Source organism: Cupressus sempervirens, chromosome 9 (genome assembly GCF_028749045.1).
Source record: "Cupressus sempervirens isolate cs-2001-9-10 chromosome 9, ASM2874904v1, whole genome shotgun sequence".
NCBI lineage: Eukaryota > Viridiplantae > Streptophyta > Pinopsida > Cupressales > Cupressaceae > Cupressus > Cupressus sempervirens.
Window position 1 is genome coordinate 675046329 of NC_143126.1, and position 22924 is coordinate 675069252.

General features: G+C 35.4%; 1 protein-coding gene across 16 annotated transcripts in view; it reads right to left on the minus strand.

Annotated features, from left to right (window-relative positions):
* Positions 1-302: 302 nt before the first annotated feature.
* Positions 303-22924, minus strand: part of LOC149540536 (uncharacterized) — a 205459-nt gene continuing 182837 nt past the window's right edge. For all 16 annotated transcript variants that reach the window (XM_089801624.1, XM_089801618.1, XM_089801623.1 and 13 more), the window contains one exon: positions 303-1694. In XM_089801624.1, the coding sequence (XP_089657750.1) occupies positions 717-1694 (978 nt within the window). In that variant the 3' untranslated portion in view covers positions 303-716. The remainder of the gene's footprint in view (positions 1695-22924) is intronic.

Genomic DNA, 22924 nt, shown 5'->3' on the forward strand with positions numbered 1-22924 from the left:
CTTGCAACTATGGATATATGCAATGAGAAAATTTAGACCCTAGTTGCTATTCTCACAAAGGTACAATAAATTAAAATGTGTGCCAATATTCATGCTTATTCGCTTCAAAAAGCTGTACATATTTGTCAACCAAATGAAAATGAACTTAAATCCTTGAATCATGTTAAGTTGTAACAGCATTGCTTTTGAAAGACATTAAACAAAAGCTATAACATTGTTGCTTTTTTTAAACATTTTTTCCTTTCAATTATGTAAATCCAATTTGCAGAAAGAATGTATGCATATTAACGAACAGTGAACAATTGAATAATACAGTAGCTATGAATTAGTTACAGCTTTTAAAATGTCTTCCTTCCAACTGTTTTCTTAAATACATGAATAATAAAATACCATATTCTACGCTTCTATTAACAATATGGTCTGCAATCTGCAGATACATGACGCATATTATTGTTATCTTAAAAAACCTTTGAGGATATATTCATTTAAACTAAATTCAGAATTAAAAACTCCTGAATCCTGAGCATGTACAAAGTTCTTGACTATTTCTTAGGAATGAGTACTACCATCCTAAGGTCAGACAGCCCACTTAAGTGAGACTGCAAATACAACAATTGTGAATGCATTGAATCCACACAGGCAGGAAGATATTTGCATCAAGTTACATTATCTAGTTACATTGCTGCAGTTTCAAGATGTCTATTGATTTGCAGCATTTATTGCCGAGAAATTGGTGGAGCAGTTGGCAAGGGTGGCTGATTGTAGAAATTAATATCAGCTGGTTGAAATGATTGGTAAGGATTAGGAGGTATCGAGTAATGTGGTGTTCCTGGAGGAGGCAATCCAAGCATTGGATACCCAGGTAATGGCGGTGGTCGTCGTATGCCACCCCCTCCGTATCCATAAGCCATTCCCATCATACTACCAACACCTTCCATGTACTGCATTGGTGGTGGAGGTGGAGGCTGAGGCTGATGTTGAGGTTGAAGAGGAGACACTTGATGGGACATTGAAGAAGAATCTTGATTTGGCAAAGGAGATGATACCTGATGATGTACATTTGAAGGAGATGTCTGGAGCTGAATATTCATTGACTGATGCTGTAAGTTGGAAGGAGAAGCTTGATGCTGTAAGGGAGATGCTTGATGCTGCAATGGAGACACCTGCTGTGATGGAGGGGTAACCTGTAATCCCATTGAATTACTATGAGGCAGAGCAGGGGAAGAATGAACCATGTAAGGCAAGCCGTCTTCTGAATTAGAATGTTGCTGTTCAGTTTTTGGCCTTTTCTCTGGAGGATAATCTGTTGAAAGTCCAACTGGAGCAGCACTTGTTCTCAAACCACCGCTCATAGAAGCAGCTTCTGATGCAAGAGATGATAACACATAGGAAAGCATTTGTGCAGATGAGGTTGAAGCTGCAAGTTTTGCTGCAACAGCAGCCGCAGCCTTTTTATGGTCTTCATCAATCTGTGCTACATTCTCTGCAAAGGGAGATACGGTATGCATTGGAACACCAGGGGCCACTTGTACTTGATCTCCTCTCAATTGATTTTCATGAACAAGATTTGAAGACATATCACTAAACATATTGTTATCAGAAAAATTCTGCTGGGAAAGCAACTGTTCCATATTCTTATTGTTCAGCATTTGCTGGCATATACTACCTGCCTGCTCTGATTGACACTGTGCAACCTGAAAATACATAAGTTGAATTGAGCTCAAATTGATGTGTCACCCTAAAAACAGGAATATGCACTAGTATGACATTCAACCATGCAATACAAACACAACACCAGATATCAATATTGCCCTCAGCAAGACCCATAGGGAATCTGCAATGACTGTAAACCGTGTATACATGTAGATGTACATGCAAGAAATGATTCATCCAAAAACATCTGCCTCGTTATCAACCAAATCTATTAAAATATTAGTCTCATAAAATGTTCATTATAGAACATCAAACGTCTTTTCTATGTGAATATGATCTGGGACATTTTTCTTAAAGCTTTTTCGTTTAAGGTGAGATATAAGACCACAAATTTATATATTTATGATACAAAAAGCTTTTTCATTAGTGAAACTAATGGCATGGACAGTTGTACATTCATTTTTCAAAAGTCATACAGGTTATCAAAGTCAGCGAAAAAAATTAAATAACATTAGCTTAGTCATTTGACAAAACGAACATCCTACAATTGTGAAGCATTTGCATTTTTTGTGAGTTGCTCTAGAATATAATATGCCTAATGGGATGGGATTAAATACCATACTTACTAATAATACAATAAAAAATATGTACTCTAACCAGATGCCTCATATTAGTATGTATTTCACGTCTTTCATGCTAAGGGATGTGACTTTTCATAATGTACAAACCATTTCATACAGGTTATACACTATTTACATTCAGCAATTTTATACTTGTAGCCATCTTATTTGCTAACATAATTTTCCCTCAATCTAACCAAATCTAAGTTGCTATTTGGGGTTTGGATAAGGAGGTACGTATTAGAAATAAGCAATACACATAACAAAAAATTTAATATAGTATTATAAAATATTGAAGTACTACAAAAGGGTTCATCTCTTGATATAGAATTTGGAGATGTGGCCAACAATTGACAAACATTACACGTGTTCAATAATCTAAGCACTAACAAGAGCAGCACTACCACACCACAAAGTCACTGTGGTAACTCTGTTACAATGATTGCCCTTATATTCCAACAACCTCTCTTAAAGCTTACCAAACTAAAAGCAAAATCATATTTACACGACAGCTAAAAGCTAGAAACCTCAAACCAAACAAAACCATGTATATTCAGACATGCAAACAGTTCTTGGACCAATTTGAACACCATCAAACTGCTTCATATCGCATAGTGTTGTAGTTTGTGGACTGAACTCTTGAGTTCTTGAATTGCACCTCTTCAAACTCCCAAATTGCCAATCTCTTGAATCATTGGACAACCATCCATGTTGAACTACATCCACAATGCTTCATCAAGTTGTCTTAAACTCTCACAAGAGTATAGCTCCCATAATCCACAAACTTTAGAACTAGCTAGACAACCATACATGTCAGGATTCATCTACACTAGATCTCTTCCTATCTTCAAATTGTGAGATTTCTAAAATACATATTCGTCATTCCAGAATTTTTAACCACTACTAATATCTAAAGATTATTTAATGATAGCTATATTAATTTCATCTACTTTTTCTCAAATCTTTCCCTTAAGAAGAGCATTGGGATGAGTTCTATAATTCCATGCCATGTGACCTATTTTCTAGTAGTAATAACATTCAATCTCCCTTTTGTATTTATCTAATCTTGTACAATTATTTATTGTGTATATGAGATCTCAGTTGAGAATCATCTTTTGTATCTCTTGCAATTGTCTATTTTCTTCATCTAAGAGAGCTCAAATCACATCTTCAAAAGTTTGAGAAGGTAGCAAACAAAAAATAAGAATGGTATTATTGAGTTTGGAAGACAAATTATTCAAACAAATCGTAATGGCCTCCTGGTTGTCAACTAGAGCATTGCCTTCTAGTTGTCGACCAAGAGATCCTGGATTGCTTATGTTGCTAGACATTACAAACAAGTCAACCATCTTATATCTGAAAAACTGAAGCTTGAACATTATGCATTAACTAACTTTGCTCCACAACTTATTCAGATTATAAGAAGAGAGCAAGAAAAACAATGGCTTTCAATTTACATCTCTCATCTGCCAACCAATGATTTATTTGCATCTATAGGTAGTTTCTCAATTCCATTTACTACTACTAAAAATAATCCTTCATTAATTTTATTTAATTTTATTTTTTCTTACCCAAGTGTGTAAGTGGATGCCAGAACATTTACTGTTTGAAATTCTATCCTAAAAAAAAATAGAATATAACCCAAAAATTAACCATTCTATTCAATGACCCTTTTATAAATTTCCTAAAGAACTAAAACTTTTAAATGCAGACTCCTACAAAAAGCTTATGCTTATGCTATTGCTCACCAACCCTAGCAATGTGCAAGATTTCATGATTTTATTCTTGGCTAGCAACAATTGCAAAGCAGTTCTATGGGAATTTTAGCAACTGAAAAACCAACAACCTTGTTCAGATGTTTGCAAGCTTGCAACAAGAATCAAGTTTTGAAACCTGATTTGACATTGCATTCAACTGGCACAACTTTGTTCCATAATATTTCCATGCATTTTTGGGCTCTTAAAAATACAAAAACTGCAAACGAAAAAAATTGTGGACACTTCCAATTGATTTTTCAACAATTTATACCTTTAATGTAACAACCATAGTTCAATAACTATGCCAGTACTTTGAAAGACTTGCCAAATACCCAACTCAACCAGACTCTTGCACTGTGTCTGAGTCTTGGAATACCCAACTCAACCAGACTCCTCTAGTGCCTAAACATAACAAACATAATAACTGAAATTTCAAATTTTGAGAGTTTGAGGATCATGTGATGTGTAATGTTTATATTATGGAAAATTGGTAGTCAAATTAGACTTTTATGTCCATTAAATGCGTTTGTTTCTTTCTTTTGTGTTATTATGAGGTTTTTCTTATCGAGTCTGCAAGGAACCTCAATTAAGATAATAAAAATGTATAGCTATGGATTTAATCAATTTATTAATTTTATGATAAGGTAAACTATATTGATATCAACTAGTTAGTTAATATGAAGTATTATGACTCGAGCTAAATGATATTGACACTACAATTAATAATCACTTATAAACTAAGATAAAAGAACTATATCAATTAACTATTGATGTATAACAATAATAGAAAATTATTAAAACAATAAAAATAATCACTTAAATAAATATTTGACTGATATAGATCAGCATGGGACAAATATGGAGACCCTTGTAAGGGTTGCAATGGCAGAAGATTACTCCTATATAAAATGGGCTTTGATAAAATGCGAAGGCATCAAAGATATTCATATTAAACAAAGTGTATCCAATGCTAACCAGCACGCAAAATGAAAATTTAACTTCTCATGTGGAGGAATAAACACCCAACACATAAATTGGACAAGTCGCCCCTAATTTGGAGAAGATAATATCGATAAAGTCGTTGACAAGTGGGAATGTACACCCAATAAAAGGTGGAAGGGAAGTACACTTGTCATACACTATAACCGAGACCAAGAAAATGGATTACAATTGGTGAACAAGCAAGGCCACAAAAGATTACAACCTTATATATACAAGAGTTTAAGACTTTTGGGAACCAATCCAAACAAGGATAGCGATAGGTGTCATCGGTAAGGATCATTTTGTAAATGTTCATTTATATTTTAGAAAATAGATCATTTATAAATAAAGTTTATTAGAAGAACAATTGGAATTTTATGAGATCTATATATTGTTCTATAAAAGGGATGGACCCAAACGTTAAGAGCGTCAGTATGAGATATTAAAAATCTCTATCTAATTGACATGATCACATGAACTCTACAATGTCAGTATGTGAGATTAATGATCTCCATTTGACCAACCTGTCTCCAATTAAAAGATCTCTATAATGTCGATATGTGGGACTAATAATCCCCATTTGACAAACATGCTTGAGATTGTCATCATCTCTATAATGTTGGTATGAGATTGATATAATCTCCATCTAACCGACATACCTGAGATTGATGTGCCAGAATATTCTGATGATGTTAACATATGCATATCTGGACCTTAAAGGGTGCACTCCAAAGAAGACAGTGGAATAACTAAAGGTTAGGAAATTCAATCTTCAGACGTCTTTAAGGTTGGCGTTAAATTAGAGGGTAAAATAGTATAGTTTGAATGTTATTATTTTGATTCTAACATTTATTTTGTAGGTTTGTGCTAACCCTAATAGTGTGGACATTATAAAGTCCCAAGTCTAAGTCAAAATTTTGGGTTGTCAAGTCAATTCCAAGTCCAATTTGCCAAACTATGGTGACAATGACCTACAAATGATGCAAAACTATTCTCGACTAGTTTGTGCCCTTTTTATTGTTCCTATAAATCATGACCCATAAATACTTGTGAATTGTCTTTTTCTAGGAACTTCAACATTTGGTTTTAAAATGTCCTTTCCAAGTTGTGCCTTACAATTTATAATGCATTGTGTGCCTCTACACAACCTTATTTGATACCATCAATAAAATATGCAACAAACATCACTTAATAGCACAATATAATATTATAAAAGGCTCAATGGCTGCAAACAAGTTATGTACTAAATTAGAAATTAAGAGATGTAACTAACAACAATTGAACATTAAACTCGTCCAAGATTCCAAATACTAATAATAGAAATGTTCTATTGAGATGCATCTTCCAAAAAGTCCCCAAGTTTAGGAATGACATGGAGACTCTAAGACATCCTCTAGATGTCCATAAGACTCCAAGGAGTCTCCCAACAATCCTTGACACTTCCAAGCATCCCCACTAATAGGAAAAAGTACAAATTAAAAAGATAGCTTCCAATTTACATGTCACAAACCTTAACCTTGGTGGTATGCGGCCTCCACCTAAACCCTAAGCCCTCACAAGAATAAGCACCCAACTTCTGAGCTTCAAATGACTCCTCAAATTTAATATTACTAAAGACTTGATGTTGCCAGGAAAAATGATATTGTGAAAAGGACATTTGCCCCTAAACCCTCACAATCGACACTACACCTCATCTCAACTAGGGTTTCCACCCATAAACCTTTGGTAAGGGCATTGCCCTTGAACCCCCAAACCTCCACCAGTCATTGTTTGTAATGTCCCCACCATAAAATAAACAAATTATTACATTCATGTGTTTAAAAACACTTGATTTAGCATATCTCAGGTCCATCTTTATCTAGTCGTATGTTTAGGTGTTTATCGTGTCATGTGTCGGCACAATGTTTTTTCCCTCTGGGGTTTTCCTCCAACGGGGTATATATGTTCGTCGGAATAGTTGTTGTAGGTATGTGATTTGGATTATCTTCTTTGTATTGTGATTTCCTGTTGGAGTTCTTTGTTGTTCATCATTTCGGAAGTGAGAGATCTTCCCTACTTGGTTATTGAAGTTTTGGTAAATTTCAACCCTCACCCTATTCTATCTGTATATTACTTGGCTTAGATATGTCAAATTAGAGCATCATCTTTTTTTAAAAATATCATTATTGTTTGGCAAACCTTGTGACTCCCACTCTTACCAACTCCTTCACTTGGGTGTGTTCCCTAATGAAGCAAAAACCCAAAGGTGATTTTAGATATACTTTGTAATCTTTTTTGCATCCTCTACAATCAATCTCATTCAATCTAGTTTTCCTAATATCCTCCAAAACAAGGTCAACGACATGCACTACACAAGTCCAAAAACATGTACTATATTTGTTTATGAGGATCCTACCCACTACCACATATTTGGTTGCATTGTTAGTTATGATTTGCACCATATTATCAACTCCCTCCTCAATGACAAATTGCTCTAACATTGGTTATGATTTGTAATCTTTTTTGCATCCTCTACAATCAATCTCATTCAATCTAGTTTTCCTAATATCCTCCAAAAGAAAGTCAACGACATGCACTACACAAGTTCAAAAACATATACTATATTTGTCTTCGAGGATCCTACCCACTACCACATATTTGGTTGCACTATTGGTTGTGATTTGCACCACATTATCAACTCCCTCCTCAATGACAAATTGTTCCAACGTTAGAGCCCAAGTCTCAGCAACATTCACCTTGTTGAAGGCATCCAAAAATTTCAAAAACACCACAAACCTCCTTGCAAGAAACCAAACTATTAATAATGGTGCAATTTTCACCATTCGTTCATCATGTGGAAGAATGTGCCACATTGTTTCCATTATATTTTCTACTATTTCATAGTTTACCACTTTTTTTGCCTTACGAACAGAACTATAAGCAAGCTACAAGTATGAATTAAAATTAGTATCAACTTTAAGTACAAAATCTTGATTAAAAGAATAACTTACATTAACATAAAAAACAAGTAATTACCATAAATATATAAAGAACATAATTTTAGGCTACACTCTAAAACTCCAAACTCAACATAAGCTATCAAGATTCAAATCTAATTTAAAATATTTAAAAACTAAATAAGTGAACTAACCTCCCACTCAAGATTGCACAACAAGGCACCACATAGTCCTTACCCACCATAGTCATTGCAGTAAACAAATTTAGCTAATATACATTTTTTTTGCAACATTGAAAGGGATGTTCTTGAAGTACTAGAAATTGAAATAAGAAATACCAACTTATCGATGGACTTCCCAATTCCACCAAGTTCCCTCCAATGATGGTTGTGTCACAAATGTGTTTCTGGACATAACAAATCTATCTGTAGGAGATGATTGTGGCACTGATGGTGGTTCTCTACTAGGAGCAAAAGTTGTGGCCAAGGGGATGTTGGATTAACAGGCATGTGGGCCACAAAGAAAGCCCACAATGCCCTCAAGTGTTGCTTTTTCTTCTTCAAGGTTTTTGGAACACCTTGAAACTCAACAATAATTTCCTTAGTGGCTAGGTTTGCCCTTTACAACTTTTTGTCTTCTTGGGCAGCAAGCAAGGAATTTATTTCTCTTTTTATTCCTTTCATGTAGTGTTACCCCAGCGCGGGGGTGCGGCGGTGCGAGGGGACGTCGGGACGAGTTTCGAGTGCGAGAAAAAAATAGCCTCAATTTGGGGACGACGGGGGTGTAGCAGTGGGGGAGCGGAGGGGGGGTGGGGGGCGGAGGAGGAGGGGGAGTGGGGGGAGGGGGTTGCATAGTATATATATAATATATATGACTAAAAATGCTAATTATGAAATGATACTTCAATATATTATATAACATTAACATACCAAATATAGTTGAATACAATGAATAGAGAAAATTGAAATGTGATTCACAAACCATAAGTTCAAACTTGAAACTTCATAACCATTACTAATGACCATTTAACAAATAAACTTAGTTCAAGAAGCAAGATTCAAAATTCATTGTTCAAATATGATTCTATGAATATCATATATCATAAAGATGCTCATGGTGACAATGAGCCGAATACCATGAAACAGTGAAATAATAATAATGTATCATAGCCATATCAAAGTGAGTACCCATGAAGCACCCCGCAAGCACCCGAGAAGCACCCAAGAAGCACCTCGCGAGCACCCGGGAAGCACCCTGCAAGCACCCAGGAAGCACCCTGCGAGCACCCACGCACCCAAGCACCCAAGCACCGCGTCCCCCCCGGGTGCTTGACTAGTGCAGCGGGGGTGCGGTGACGGAAAAACTCCCGGCAGGGGTACTCAGGTGCGTGACGCACCCGCACCAAGTGCACCGGGGTTTTGACCCGGGTGCACGCACCCAAGTTACACTACTTTCATGGTTCACTCACAAACCCTCATATCGTTCTCTGCGATGCCTATAAGGTTGTATTTCAAGCAGTCTATGCCTCCATTAATTAGTTTTTCACACTGTAAACAAATTATGGAATTGATTTTGAATCTTTCAAAGGCATACTTCCAAACCTTATCTCTAGCCCCTTTAGGGCATGTGCGTACATATCCAGATGGGCATGCAACTATAAAGGCACTAGTAGACTTTGAACCTGACCCAGTGTTGGAAGAATCTTTATTTGCCATACCAATCAAATTTCAACCTATACATAAAAATTGGAACAAAAAATTAATATATTATATTTTTATTAAAAATTTAGCAAACAAACTAAATTAGTTTAAATAATTTTAGAGATAGTTGAAACTCGAAATAAAAATAAGAAACAAATGCTAGGGTTTGATTTTTTAAGGAAAAGATGAGATTACTGAGGAAACAATGAAAGGTCCATTACACTCAAAAATTGTGAGTTTTTAGGAAATACTATTAAAGAGTTTCTATAAAATTTAGAGTTTTTAGGAAATACTATTAAAGAGTTTCTGTAAACCTAGATGCAACAAAGAGAAGATACAACGAGTTTTAAAAAATAGAAAAATAAATCTGAAAACTTACGTAAGAATTTAACTTTGCTTCAAAGTCTTCTTTAAGTCCACTCCAAATCATCAAAATCCTTACAAATCACCTTTCAAAACCTTAGGTTTCTTTTTGGCTTGGACAGAAAAATATAGATGAGAAAATGCACAATGAGCTTTTCACTTGACACCAAACTGCTACAAGAGCACCTGTCATTGAATACCTCTTGACATGTCTTGAGGGTCTAAAAGATGTTAAATTAGTCACTTCAGTTTTTTGGGTCAATTGGACCATTACATTGAAATAAAAGATCCAATTGTAAGGCTAGTTGACACAAGGAGTGTTTATAAACCTTGTGGTCATACTCAGTCAAAAGGATCAAAATGTGTTGATTTTGGTGTTTTATGTGTCTTTAGGACATTGGGTTAAAATTACCCCAATCAAGGTCTTGGGAAGTTTTCAGAAGCAAGAACACAAAATTGCAAAAATGATGTCAAAGTTGCAACTATTTGAAAAGTTGCAAATCAACGTGCAACTCCTCCTATGATCCAAAAGGTTTGAAAATTGGTTATGGACATTAGCCAGAGGTTATATATGTCTACTGAAAAGACCCACACAAGTATGCAGATCTGGTGGGAATTGAATCAATAAAAACTCTAATTTTTCTGGAATTTGTGTTCTCGTTATGCACTATACAGCCAAGGAGTGATTAGAATGGGATTAATTCTTGCATGGTAGGTTGAGTTGTATCTCTAATGCAATTGGTTTGATACAAATTGAAGTTTTGAGGGAGATCTAAGTGATTTTGTTCAAACTGGATTAGAAACCCCCAATCCCTTGGGTTTGATGAAAATGTGCACCTAAATTGCAATTCCACCATAGAATTTTTATGGTCCTTGGGTGAAATGCAAGTAGAGGTAGGGTATTTCATGATTCCAAAAGAAAAAAATCAAGGGAATCCGTTTATCATTATTGCCACCAAGCCCTAGCAACACCTGTCCCAACCATTGGTTTGGTCCTATGAATCTATTGGGGAACATTTCCTTTGTCAACCAGAACTAATTAGGCCTATTAGGTCTCTAGTCGCAGTGGGTGTTTAGGGGTGTAAGCAGTGAGTTGCCATCTAAGTCCTTGGTGGTAAATGTATCTTCCAAAAGGTATTTGAATCCTTAATTTGTTTGGCAGGTCCTTTGGGGTCTTTCAAAATTATCGTTGAAAAACCAAGTTCACAAGGATACTAGAATGATGGCAGGCCTAAAGGGCAGTTTTGCTTGTGGAATCAAACGGGCAGTGGAGGAAGTTTGGGAAGGTCTCAAACCCATGTTTTGTGAACAATACAACCCTAAGCCACACTCCCTAAAGTGGTGAGTGAAGAAAATGTGCATAAGCCTTACTCAAGGAGAAAATCTTGCAAGGTATCTAGACATGAAAGTTAGAGTGTGTGTTTGTTTTAGTTTGTTAGGAGAAAGCAGTCAAAGAAACTTAAATAGGAGTTGAAGAAACTTAAAAATTCCTTGTGATTAGATAATCAAATTGTGGGTGCAAGCACTAGGAGATCAAAAGATTGTGATTGAGCTCATTAAACAAAACTTCCTCCCACCACTCTGCATTACAAACTGTATAAACAGCCACGTGTGATTTTTTTTTTTTTTTTTTAAAGCAGTATATATCGGTGATAAGTTGCAAAAAAACTGTGATTTTTCACCAACTTATCAATGATAAGTTTAGGCTAGTAAATGTAGGAATTATGTAATAACCCTATCTGGTTATTGGCAAGCAGCCCAATTACCACTGAATATATGATGTCTTAAATTTTCAATTACAATATCAAAATGTATAGGAAACTGATCACAAATTTATTTAATTTTGGCCTTATAAGTTTTGCATAAATAATTACCACACGCCAATAAACAATTCTGAAATGATTCACACTAGCCTCTGAATTCATTCATCAACAAACCATATAGCAATATAATGAAAAGGGAATTTAATTGTTGGCTGATTATAAATCAGAATTTGAAGCCAGCCTGTTTACTTTCAAACAATATAATATTAACTGAATTTTACAAATTAAGAACCTAGTCTTTGCCGTAGAATGTAATTGCAAAGTCAAATTGAAAGCCGTCTGGTCGAATTCAATCTGGCGTTCATAGTCTACCCTTAAAAATGCTGCCCAAAACAAACTCCAATCTGCAAACTAAACCCTCGTCCAGCAATAGAGAAACTATAATATTCAATTGTATAAATGCTCCTCAGCCACAGTTAATATAGAAAGAGGAGACAATAATAAAACTCAAAAGTCCACAATACCTCAGCTGTGGATTCTCAAAATTAAATCTACAATACTTCAGCTGTAGATCCCAAACCCTTATACTTCAGCAAGGGCACAAACTTCAGACTCAGAAATGTCACAAAGACAACAAGAGCAAAATAAGATAATCAAATAATTGGATGTTTTACTCATCAAATGGGCTCATATTTATAATCTCCAAATGGCACAAAGTTTCCCAAATGAACTTCACTTAAGAAGCTTTCCACACACAACATTAAAACATAATAAAGTGCTATTATAAACTAATTTATTAATTGCTTTTGGCTCCGAAAATGACCTTTTCCACCATAACTTCAATTTCTAACATGTAAGGCCATTGTTTCGTGTTCCCATGATTTAAAACTTTTCGTCCCGGTTCCAACGAGCTATGATACTGAGGTGACCAACCAACAACACTATCAAAAATAGCAACCTCAACATATTTATATGAATAATAATAATAATTCACCTGTCTTGCGAAAACAACTGAAGAAGCATCAGAATCGAAATCTGACAACACCCAAATGATCCTGATGATGAAAGATGATGAACCTGATGGGGTGACTTACTATAAATAGCTGCTCCCTCCAAGATTCTTGGAGCCCAAACTAGAAGCCTAAAATAAGAACTGAGAGCATCCTCCAACACCTCTGACTCAACTAAGCTCATCGAAACCAACAAATTGACTTACTATAAATAGTAAGTCCCTCAAATGGAGCCAAAACAAACCATAGGCTGCTAGAAAGCCAAAACAAACCATTGGCTACTGGAAAGCCTATAACCACACAACTAAGACCCTCAAATTCTATTGTCAACTCACGAGGGTCGCGATGGTGAACTGACCTAGCCAATTGCAAGAACCTGCTAAAAATGGGGACATTACAAATTACACATCGAACACAATTTTTCCTCTATGCTTCTAACCACCTTGTTTTCTATTGAGATTGTATTTTTTCCCAATTATTATCAGCTTTGGTTATTACCAATCAACCCTTCCAAAATTGCAAACTTTTATCTTAACCTAATTACCACAAAATTCAACAAAAATGCATGGGATCCAATAATCACCTTTTGTCCAGCTAAAACTTTTGAGTATTGTAATACCTTGTTGCCGTGCACCGAACAATTCAAAAGTTTGGAGCCTCATAGTCAACTTGTTGACACTTCTCTAAGTATCTTTTTGAAGTACATTCATGCCAAACCCATCATCAACAATTGTATGAGTAGGATTCCTTTTGGCGATCTCCACATTTACCATTGATTGTTTCTTTGTCACATTGATCCTGAACAACATTGGGTTAGTCACTCAATCACTAAACAACAAAGATTCAATTATTGGATATCCTTTATTACTATACACCCATTAAGCCATAGCACGCACCATATAATTCTCCCCAGATACATTAGAGAAGTCAAGAATACTTTCTAATTACTCCACTACTTTAACTCTAATAGTTTGATGTACTTACCTTGTGATATTTTTCTTGGATTGTAATTTGTAACGAATGTATAACCGTACTTGAATTTACATTTGAGTGTTGGAATTTTTTGTCTATAGCATTCTCTACTTTGACCCTAGCTTTGCAAAGCCTTTCTTTCTTAATACGTGGGTCCAAGTAGATAGCCCTATTTATGAATCATGGCTTGCACTTCATTTTTCCTTTCAACCTTAAGTAGGTTGATGCTAACCATTTTCTTTGGACATTCAGTGTCATCATGGTCTCAAGTCCACACCATTTGCACAACAATTTCACTTTCTATTGCTTTTTCTATTAGTCTATCACAAAGTGTGCCCATTCACTACATTGTCTAATCAAATGTCCTTCGACAAGATACTATATTTGATTTTGCCCTCGTTGATTTAAATAACCACCCAAGGATGCATTTTGAGGCTTCCATGGAGTGGACTCCTTTCATTGGATAGTGAGTACTTGTGTACTCCTACTCTTCAAATCATATGGACACTCCTTTACTAAATGAACAATAACCTAGCAAATCTCACCAAACATATTTCTAGGACTATTGCAATTTGTTTACCTCTCACCTTTGAATTCCACCATATTTCATTACTTCTTTTGTCTGTCTCTCCTTTGCCTTAAATTCTTTCATTATTCTAATTCATCATCATTGTTGTCATTTGAACTTCCCATCTTCCGCAGTTATCCTTTCATAGTGCAAAGATATTTTAGCTTCCCTTTCTCTATCTACCACTCCTTTGCTAGCTTCATAATTAGATAAGGGCAGTATTACCTTCATCTTTCCTCTTAATGAAGAAAGTAAACCATCAATAACCCATCACTTTTTTAGCCTATCAATCGGTTCTATTTCTAATTTTACTAACAATTCTTCAGGTCTACGATTGTAATGTCCCCTTTTAAGCATGACCATGATAGTGGATGGAATTAACCTATTACAGGATCATTTTAGGCTAATACTAGTGATTAGCGGACCTTGTTGAGGATTATGACTCTGTTCGGTGGTACTTGCTATAAAAAGATGGTTCTGATGAGCTCAGATGAGTTAGAGGAGTTCAATGATGCTCTTAGGTTTTATTGTTGGCTTATGGCTTGGGCTCCAAAAATCTTGGAGGGAGCGGCTATTTTTAGCAAGTCACCTAGCCAAGTTCATTCATTGTCTTTCTTGTTTAGGATCACTCACATGCTTTCAGATTTCGATTTTGATGCTTTTTCAATCATTTTCGCAAGATACGTAAATTATGATTATTATTTAATTAAATGAATTAAGGTTGTCATCTTTGCTGGTATTGTATATTGGTCACCTTAGTTTCATAGCTAGTTGGAATTTGATTGAAAAGTTTTAAATCTTGGGCACAGGAAACAATGATCTTTTGTGTCAGGATATCACGATATTGATGAAAAGGTCACTTTTGGAGCCACATGGAGTTAATAAATTATGCCATTCAAATATGTGTCTAAGTATAAAGAAAAGTGTATTTAAGTGAAAAGAGTTTTTATAAAGCTAACAGTTAGAATGATAAGGAAGATCTGTTTTATTATTATAAAAACAATGGCTTGCTGCAAATGAAATCATTCTTGGATATCTTTTGCTTGCATTTTGTGGAGAAATTGGTCTGATGGGTTTTAAGAAATCTGATGCTGAAAGAATTGTAAATTATTTTCTGACTTTGCACTCAGAATTGGTTTTGTCATTCCAATGAATTATGCTTGAATTTGCTGCTGGAATTTAAAGGTATCAATTAAGGAGGAATTCTGGAAGTTATTTGTGCTTGAATGTTGGGGTTTGAAGCAAAATCGTTACAATTAGCTGAGGCAGCATTAGAGTTTATTAATGCAGATCAGGTCCTTCAAGAATATCGGCATGTGAATTGGGGAAAGTTGTGATTCCTATCAGACAGCATTAATCATCTTTGGATCAACATTATTCTTCAGGTGGTTTGAATTCCATTGTGTTGGGCAGCGTCACATTCGCTGGTCTATTATAAATGGCTGGGAAAGAGCAGAGTTAATTGGTGTCACAGATCAGGTGCTTGCATTTTGAAAATATATTATGCAACATTTGTTTGGCATTTAGCTAGCATGGGTGGGCCCCTACAATTCTATGGGAATTTTACAACTTCATATAGAAAATAATAAGGGTGTGAGCATTGTAATTTCTTTGTAATTATTTTAAATTTCTATGCATTACTTTTAATTCGAACTTTCAAAAAACAAATTCTTCAGCATAGATTTTGAGTGAGCCAGGAGGGCATATTACACTGATTATAAATTCATGAGATTTCGTTCTTACCTTGTTTTATATTGTAAACTTCTGCTACTAATTCACTATCATCACCAACCAATTTAAAATATTCTTTGAATAAAATATTCTTTGAAGGTCGTCTTCAATCTCACTAGTGCATTTATACAAGATTGGTAATTTGTGTATACCAATCAACACCACACCTCGCACAGTGGCAGGAATAGATCATGGCCAAATTGCAATATCATCTTGCCCATTTGTTGCTTAGATTGTTTCAAAACTCTTACAATGCCTAACAAGATCCTCTAAACCATTTCTTATAAATTTGAGTAATTTTCCTATCACTAGTAAGGCTTGAAATGGTTTTATTTTAATGGAAACCCTGTGTCTGGAATTCACTTCCTCATGAATTTTGATTTGGACATGCACTTGTTTTTCCTTCAAATTTTATTTTATACATTGTGGGCTGGCTTCTCCTTTGATTGACAACCTTTAAAATCCCATACAGCCGCTCTCAATAAAATTATGTGAAGGAACATGTCATCATTTTCCAATTTCCCTCATCTAGAGAACATAATCTTGACTTTTAAAATTGACTACATTCTTGGAAAGGGCACTGAATCAGGAATCACCTAGTTGTATTTTCCTCAAGTGTTTCTCATAGTCCTCATAGTTTTATCAGCTTGATGATCTTTAAAGACTGCCTGATCTGATGGGCTTGGCATGTCATGTTTGGTTCTTGCCTTTATCAGGAACTAAGGGCATGAATACCTCAAATCTGACCGCAATTTTTTAGGGAAATTATGCCAAATGCTATGCTCTACCTGATTAAATATATGAATTACGAATAGACATGACAATACATACCAGATACAGGAGTAAAATATATCATTATCAAGAAATGGTCAAGCATGGATCATAGTTGATCCAACTAGATCATACAAATTTTCATGATGATACTAAATCTATTTTAATAACTAGAAGATTGCATGGTGGAACAAAACCATCAACCAACTAATGCTTATAACTAATTGAACCCAACAATCACTTAATATAAAAACGATTAATACATGGTTTGATAACCAATATTATTGTAACGTAATAATAGACATTATGCACTAATTACACAGATTATACTACCTCAATCAAACTAAATTTTCAATCTCCTCCAGTTTTGAGCCCTGAGGAACATCCTCCACAGGGTACAGATTTGGATGTTCATCTTTTATTCAGTTCAGCTGATGAGAAGGATTCAGGTGTCATTCTGCCACTTGCCTGTGAAGTTATTCCTCCTACAGCGGATATTGGTCCTACTCTCTAGCCTAAGTGGTGGATCAAGACCATTAGTGTTCTTAATGATGATGAACTTGTAAAAGGTAGACATTTTTGGAATATGAGCAAGCAGCATACCACAGTCAACTTTGCTCTTATGGAAAACATTCACAGTATTTTTGAACTTGGACACATTCAACAGCTTAAGGCATACCTAAGTGGGGAACAAGCTATGGCAGTTGAACATCAGAGTGTCACGAAAAACAACACTTGGGTCCTGCCAAATCTTCCAACAAGGAGGATGCCCATTAGCGGAAAATGGATTTATAAGGACAGATATAAGGTTGATGGCACACTTGATAAGTACAAGGCACACTTAGTACCAAAAGGGTTTTCACGGGAGGAGGTCATCGACTATAAGAAGACATTTGCTCCCACCACGAAAATGAGGACCATTTGTCTTGTTCTCGCCCTTTTAGCTCAATTTTGATGGCGCATCCAGCAGATGGATGTCAAGAGTACTTTCCTCAACGGTGATTTGGAGGAAGAAGTTTAAATGATACAACCTCCAGGTTGCAAGCAAAGAATACCAGGTTTGCAAATTGCCAAAAGTTGTCTATGGCCTCAAACAGGCTCCATAAGCATCATACATCAATTGATAAGTATTTGATTGATCAAGAGTTTCAATGTAGTCGTTATGAATCTAATCCATATGTCAAGCATGTTAGTGGTGAGATTCTTATTCTTGCCATCCATTTTAATGGTCTTATCATTACTGATTGTGCAACACATTTGGTCGAGCAGGTCAATGAAATTTTCGCCACTTTTGACAAGACAGATTTGAGACTTTTCCATTACTGTATTGGTGTAGAATTTTGGCAGATAGATGTCTCCATTTTCATTTCTTAGTCAAACAATGTCAAAATTTTGTTGGATAAGTTTTGAATACATAATTGTAAACCACAATCTACCCCTATGGAAAAAGGGCTAAATCTTTTGGCCAAATCAGATTTACCGTTGGTGGATAAATCAACATTCAGGCAACTATTGGGCAGCCTCATCTATCTCATTGACACTAGACATAACATCAGCTGTGCCAGCTATGCTGAGAGCTACATTGCTCGCTTCATGACATCCCCCAAAGCTAAACATTGGGTTGCAGTCAAGTGTATGCTGAGATATGTGAAGGGCAATTCTCGCTGTGGCATTCTCTATGGAAGACGCATGAATCTCATTGGCTTAACAGACTCGGATTGGGAAGGTTTTTGTTGACAAAACAAAGTCTACTTTTGGGTGTGTTCCCAGATTAGGCACAGGTGCAGTCACATAAACCAACAAGAAGTAGCTGAAAGTAGCTCTCACCATTACCAAATCTTAATATCAGGGTACTATTAAGGCAGCCTCTAAGGCAGTTTGGCTTCAACATTGCTAAAAAACATGCATATGCCTCAAGTAGGACTTAGCACATTGTTTCGCGATAATCGGGAAATTTTGGCATTAGCCAAACATCAAATCTTCCACGAATAGACAAAGCTTGTTGAACTTCATTGTCATTACATCTGTCCGCTTATTAAAGATGGATTGATTATGTTGCACTATGTCTCCACTGAGGATCAAAACTGCAGATATTCACCGAGTCCCAGTCCACGAAAGTTCCTCAAGTTTAAGGAACAACTTGGTGTAGTTGATAGAATGACCATTAAGGGAAGGTATTAGAATCTTTTCAGCACCTTAGTTGTTTGTTATTCTTAGCTAGCTCTTACAAAAAAAAATATATTAATGTTCATTTAGGCTCTTTTTTTGAGTTGTCTTAATTAGTTTAATTTTAGTCATCTATGTTCAGACAACTTTGATTTTTGTTGAAAGCTTTTGCAAAATCAATCTATTTAAGTGTGTGTTGTTAATACTAGAATATCTTTGCTTGGAGCTCCAAGTCCATAATGTAAATGCAAATAAATAAATAAAAAGACAATAAACTCTACGGCTCATACGCATACCAGTCCACGTAGGACTCAAATGAATCAGCACCACTAAAAACAATTGTTGGTTTGTTTTCTTAGTTTTGTTTTGGCCTGTTTCTTTTTTTGCTTGACATCTCTCTATCTGATTAGCAGGATCTCAATCTTCACTTCAAGATAGGCACATTGTTGGGTGATCCATCATCAATGGCATTGAAGAAATTGATGAATGGGGTAGGTTTTACCACGTCATGACGTGTTATTGTGGGTAGTCCAGCAAAAAGCATGAATTGTCTCTCTGTGAAAACTGAAACCAAAACACTAATCCCTCATGTTGTAAAAGTGGAAACAAAAATTCCAATAGATCTCTAAGAACTATGAAACAAATTGGATGCAATAAAAATGTTCACATTCTTGTTTTGAAATGTCTTTAACTCATACAAGCGCAAACCATTGTTCTCATTCATTTACTCTAACCACTTTCAGTGCAATGGCCAAAGCTTGCCTAGTATTGAGCATGCTCTAATGGATGTTGGATCTAGTCAATATATTTCGGAATTAAAGCTGCAATTGGAGTTGTTATAGCAACAAAAAAGAAATTGTCCCAATACATATTGATCACTCCTCGACTAAAAAATACAACTTCTCACATCAAACAAAGGAATGCGATCTCAGTCTAAATAATGCTACCAACAAATTAAGATAATGCAGTACTTGTGTTTTAAACATCAAATTTATATATAAACACTCAACTCACAATCCAAGCATGAGGCAACGAAGGAGAATAAGAATCCTAACAAAAGCCAAAACCCCACAAGAAAGTTTGAACAAGGAATTTGAATGGTTAAATAAGTAAAAAGACATCGGTTCTAAGAAAACGCGGAACTTAATACTCCTAGGTTGTTCGAAGACATAATTGTAGGATGTGTCTTAAGCACAACCATTCCTATCAAGATGCAATGAAATCATATTGCTTGCCCAACACCTCCACTTGCTGCACAATATTTTTCTTCTATGGAAGAGAAGGCGATAATGGCTTGCCCCTGTGATATCATACCACATTCCAAGAGGGAAAAAACTTGAAGTTGACTTCAAGTGATCAAAAGATCCTGCAAAGTTTCCATTAGTAAATTCTTGCAAAAAAAATGGTCATTCTACTTTTATTCCAAGCTATACTCAATTATGCCTTGGATGAACATTAAAATTCATTTTGCTACTTTCAATTGTGAAACTTTAGGTTCTTGGATAAACCTCAAAACATACCAAATAACATTTAAAATATAGTAGGTCACATAAATAAGACTCCCAATCAACTAGTAACTAATAATAATATTCACTCAAAGGACTATGTCATATCTAAAAAGGTGTAATCCCATCTTCATGGATGTCAATATGGGCTTGCAGTTTTCCAACTTGAACTTCTCAAGAAATATCTTGGCATATTTCATCTATGGTACCAAAATCTAATTATTGTTTTTCTACACTTTATGTAGATAACAATGCACGATTTTGAGACCTTTCATGTCAAGCTATCATTTCAAAACATATTTGTTGTAATCATTAAGAACTCTGAGTGATAGCTAGACCATCAAATATGATATCAAAATCACAATGTTCCCTCTTGCTATATGAGGTACAAATTGTTAGAGTGGGGTTGTCGTTGCACCAAAAGACCGATCTATCAACGCTCGATACAACCACTCAACGTATAGTACACAAGAGGCGGTTAAAGCCTTGTCATGAATCCTAAGGGGAGCGCTGAACAAATTTCCAACAATTTGCCCCTCAACATTACCCTGAGGGTCTAAAGATTCGAACCTATGACTAAGCTCTGATACCACTTGTTAGAGTGGGGTTGCCGTTGCACCAAAAGACCGATCTATCAATGCCTGATACAACCACTCAACTTATAGTACACATGAGGTGATTAAACCCTTGTCACGAATCTTGAGTGGAGTGTTGAACAAATTTCCAACACAAATTCAAATCATAGGAGTTCCTAGTGAATCCTTGTTGGAGAAGATACTCGTCACTCTTTATGTACAAGGCTTTGGGATCCTATTTTAAACCATGGAGAGATTTGTCAACTATGTACACCTTTTATTGATTTTATTTTCTTATGTTCTAACTCTTAGATTATTCTATAGGTAATAGTTAATTTTACCTTTTCACAAACTTGTTGCAATCTTTCACCAAAAGATAGAAATATGTGCGACCATATTTCCCTTTGCTTCCTTCATGGCAATATAATACCACTTGGTGTTTTAAGCAAAGACAAGGATTCAGGTGAACACGGAACTAAAAATTGAACCATTGGAAACAATGCCTCTTCTCATGTTTCTAAATTAGCGTCCTCAAATTCCTCATCTTTAGACATGTCTAAAATTACACCTAACTTTGCATTCCTCATGGAGGTAGACTACCTTTTTCTATTTAGCTCACAAGAGATGAAGATTAGGGGCAATAAAAAGTTGGTGACTATATATATAAAGCCTCCTTTCATGGTTCTTTGACTTACTAAGCTACACAAAGCCCCCAATTTCCTCATCTTTAGACAGCATATTTTTTGGTGATTATTAACTAACATGTGATGACTAGGAAGATGGTGTGCATCATTTTCCTCTTTAAAAAAATCTATTTTGATGTGTGAATTCTTTGTTGTAGGATGTAAAAGTCGATATCATTTCCCTTTTTAACTATATACAAGAAAAATGCATTTCAAAGACATTTATTTAACCTTTACCTCCGCACCTTGGGAATGTGCATGAAATTGTGATGGATCGTGTTAAAATTTGTTAAATTTTTTCCTTAAAAACCAAATTTTCACTAATTTCAGCAAATCGAGAAGAAGATAACAAGGTCCAATTTCACAAAATCAATACCCAGTCAAAACACACTTTCCGATTTTGTGATTTCAGAATAATGAAAGAAGAAACTCAATTTCACAATTTCAAAGATACATGCAACACATGAACTAGAAGTTCCAAATTTTCATAGTTTCAAAAATGCATATAAAAGATGAGTCCATAAAGGCAAAATTAATAACAAATGATAGCCTAAGATCGAAATATTAATTGCTTCACTCATAGCAAGAGGTCGAGTACTCGATGATGTAACATATGGAGCAAGGCATGAATTCAACAATGCGCGAAAAGTTGTGAGCATTAAATAAGGAATGTTTTTGAGGCTGACAAATCATTACTGACGAGTTATTTCACATAAACTAAAAGGTGGAGTGAAGAAGAAGACAGCAACGTTGGAATTCACTTCGGCAGACATTCAACATTCAAATCAGTAAGTTTTAAGGTTCTCTCCTGATCAACTATAATTTCTTCAAAATGCCTGTGAAAAGGATGTTAGTAGTAAAGAACAAAACGAGGAATAGGTAGAGAAGTTAATTCAAAAATTGTTGTTAGAAGTTTTTCTTGGGTCTTCCTTTGGTGGCCAAATGTCAATTTTCCATGATGAATTCAAAGAAAGTGGTGATGATAGACTACCTGTGCATGGTCATTGTTTGTTTTGGTATTTCTTTGCTAATAGTACTGAAAAGTAACCCAAAAATAATCCATGGAGGCTTGACCTAGGGAAGGTAGTTGCTCCTAATGTCATTGTAGATGTTGAACTAATAAATGTGTTAGCCAAGCATTATGAGCTCTCCACCCGAACTATAAGAAAA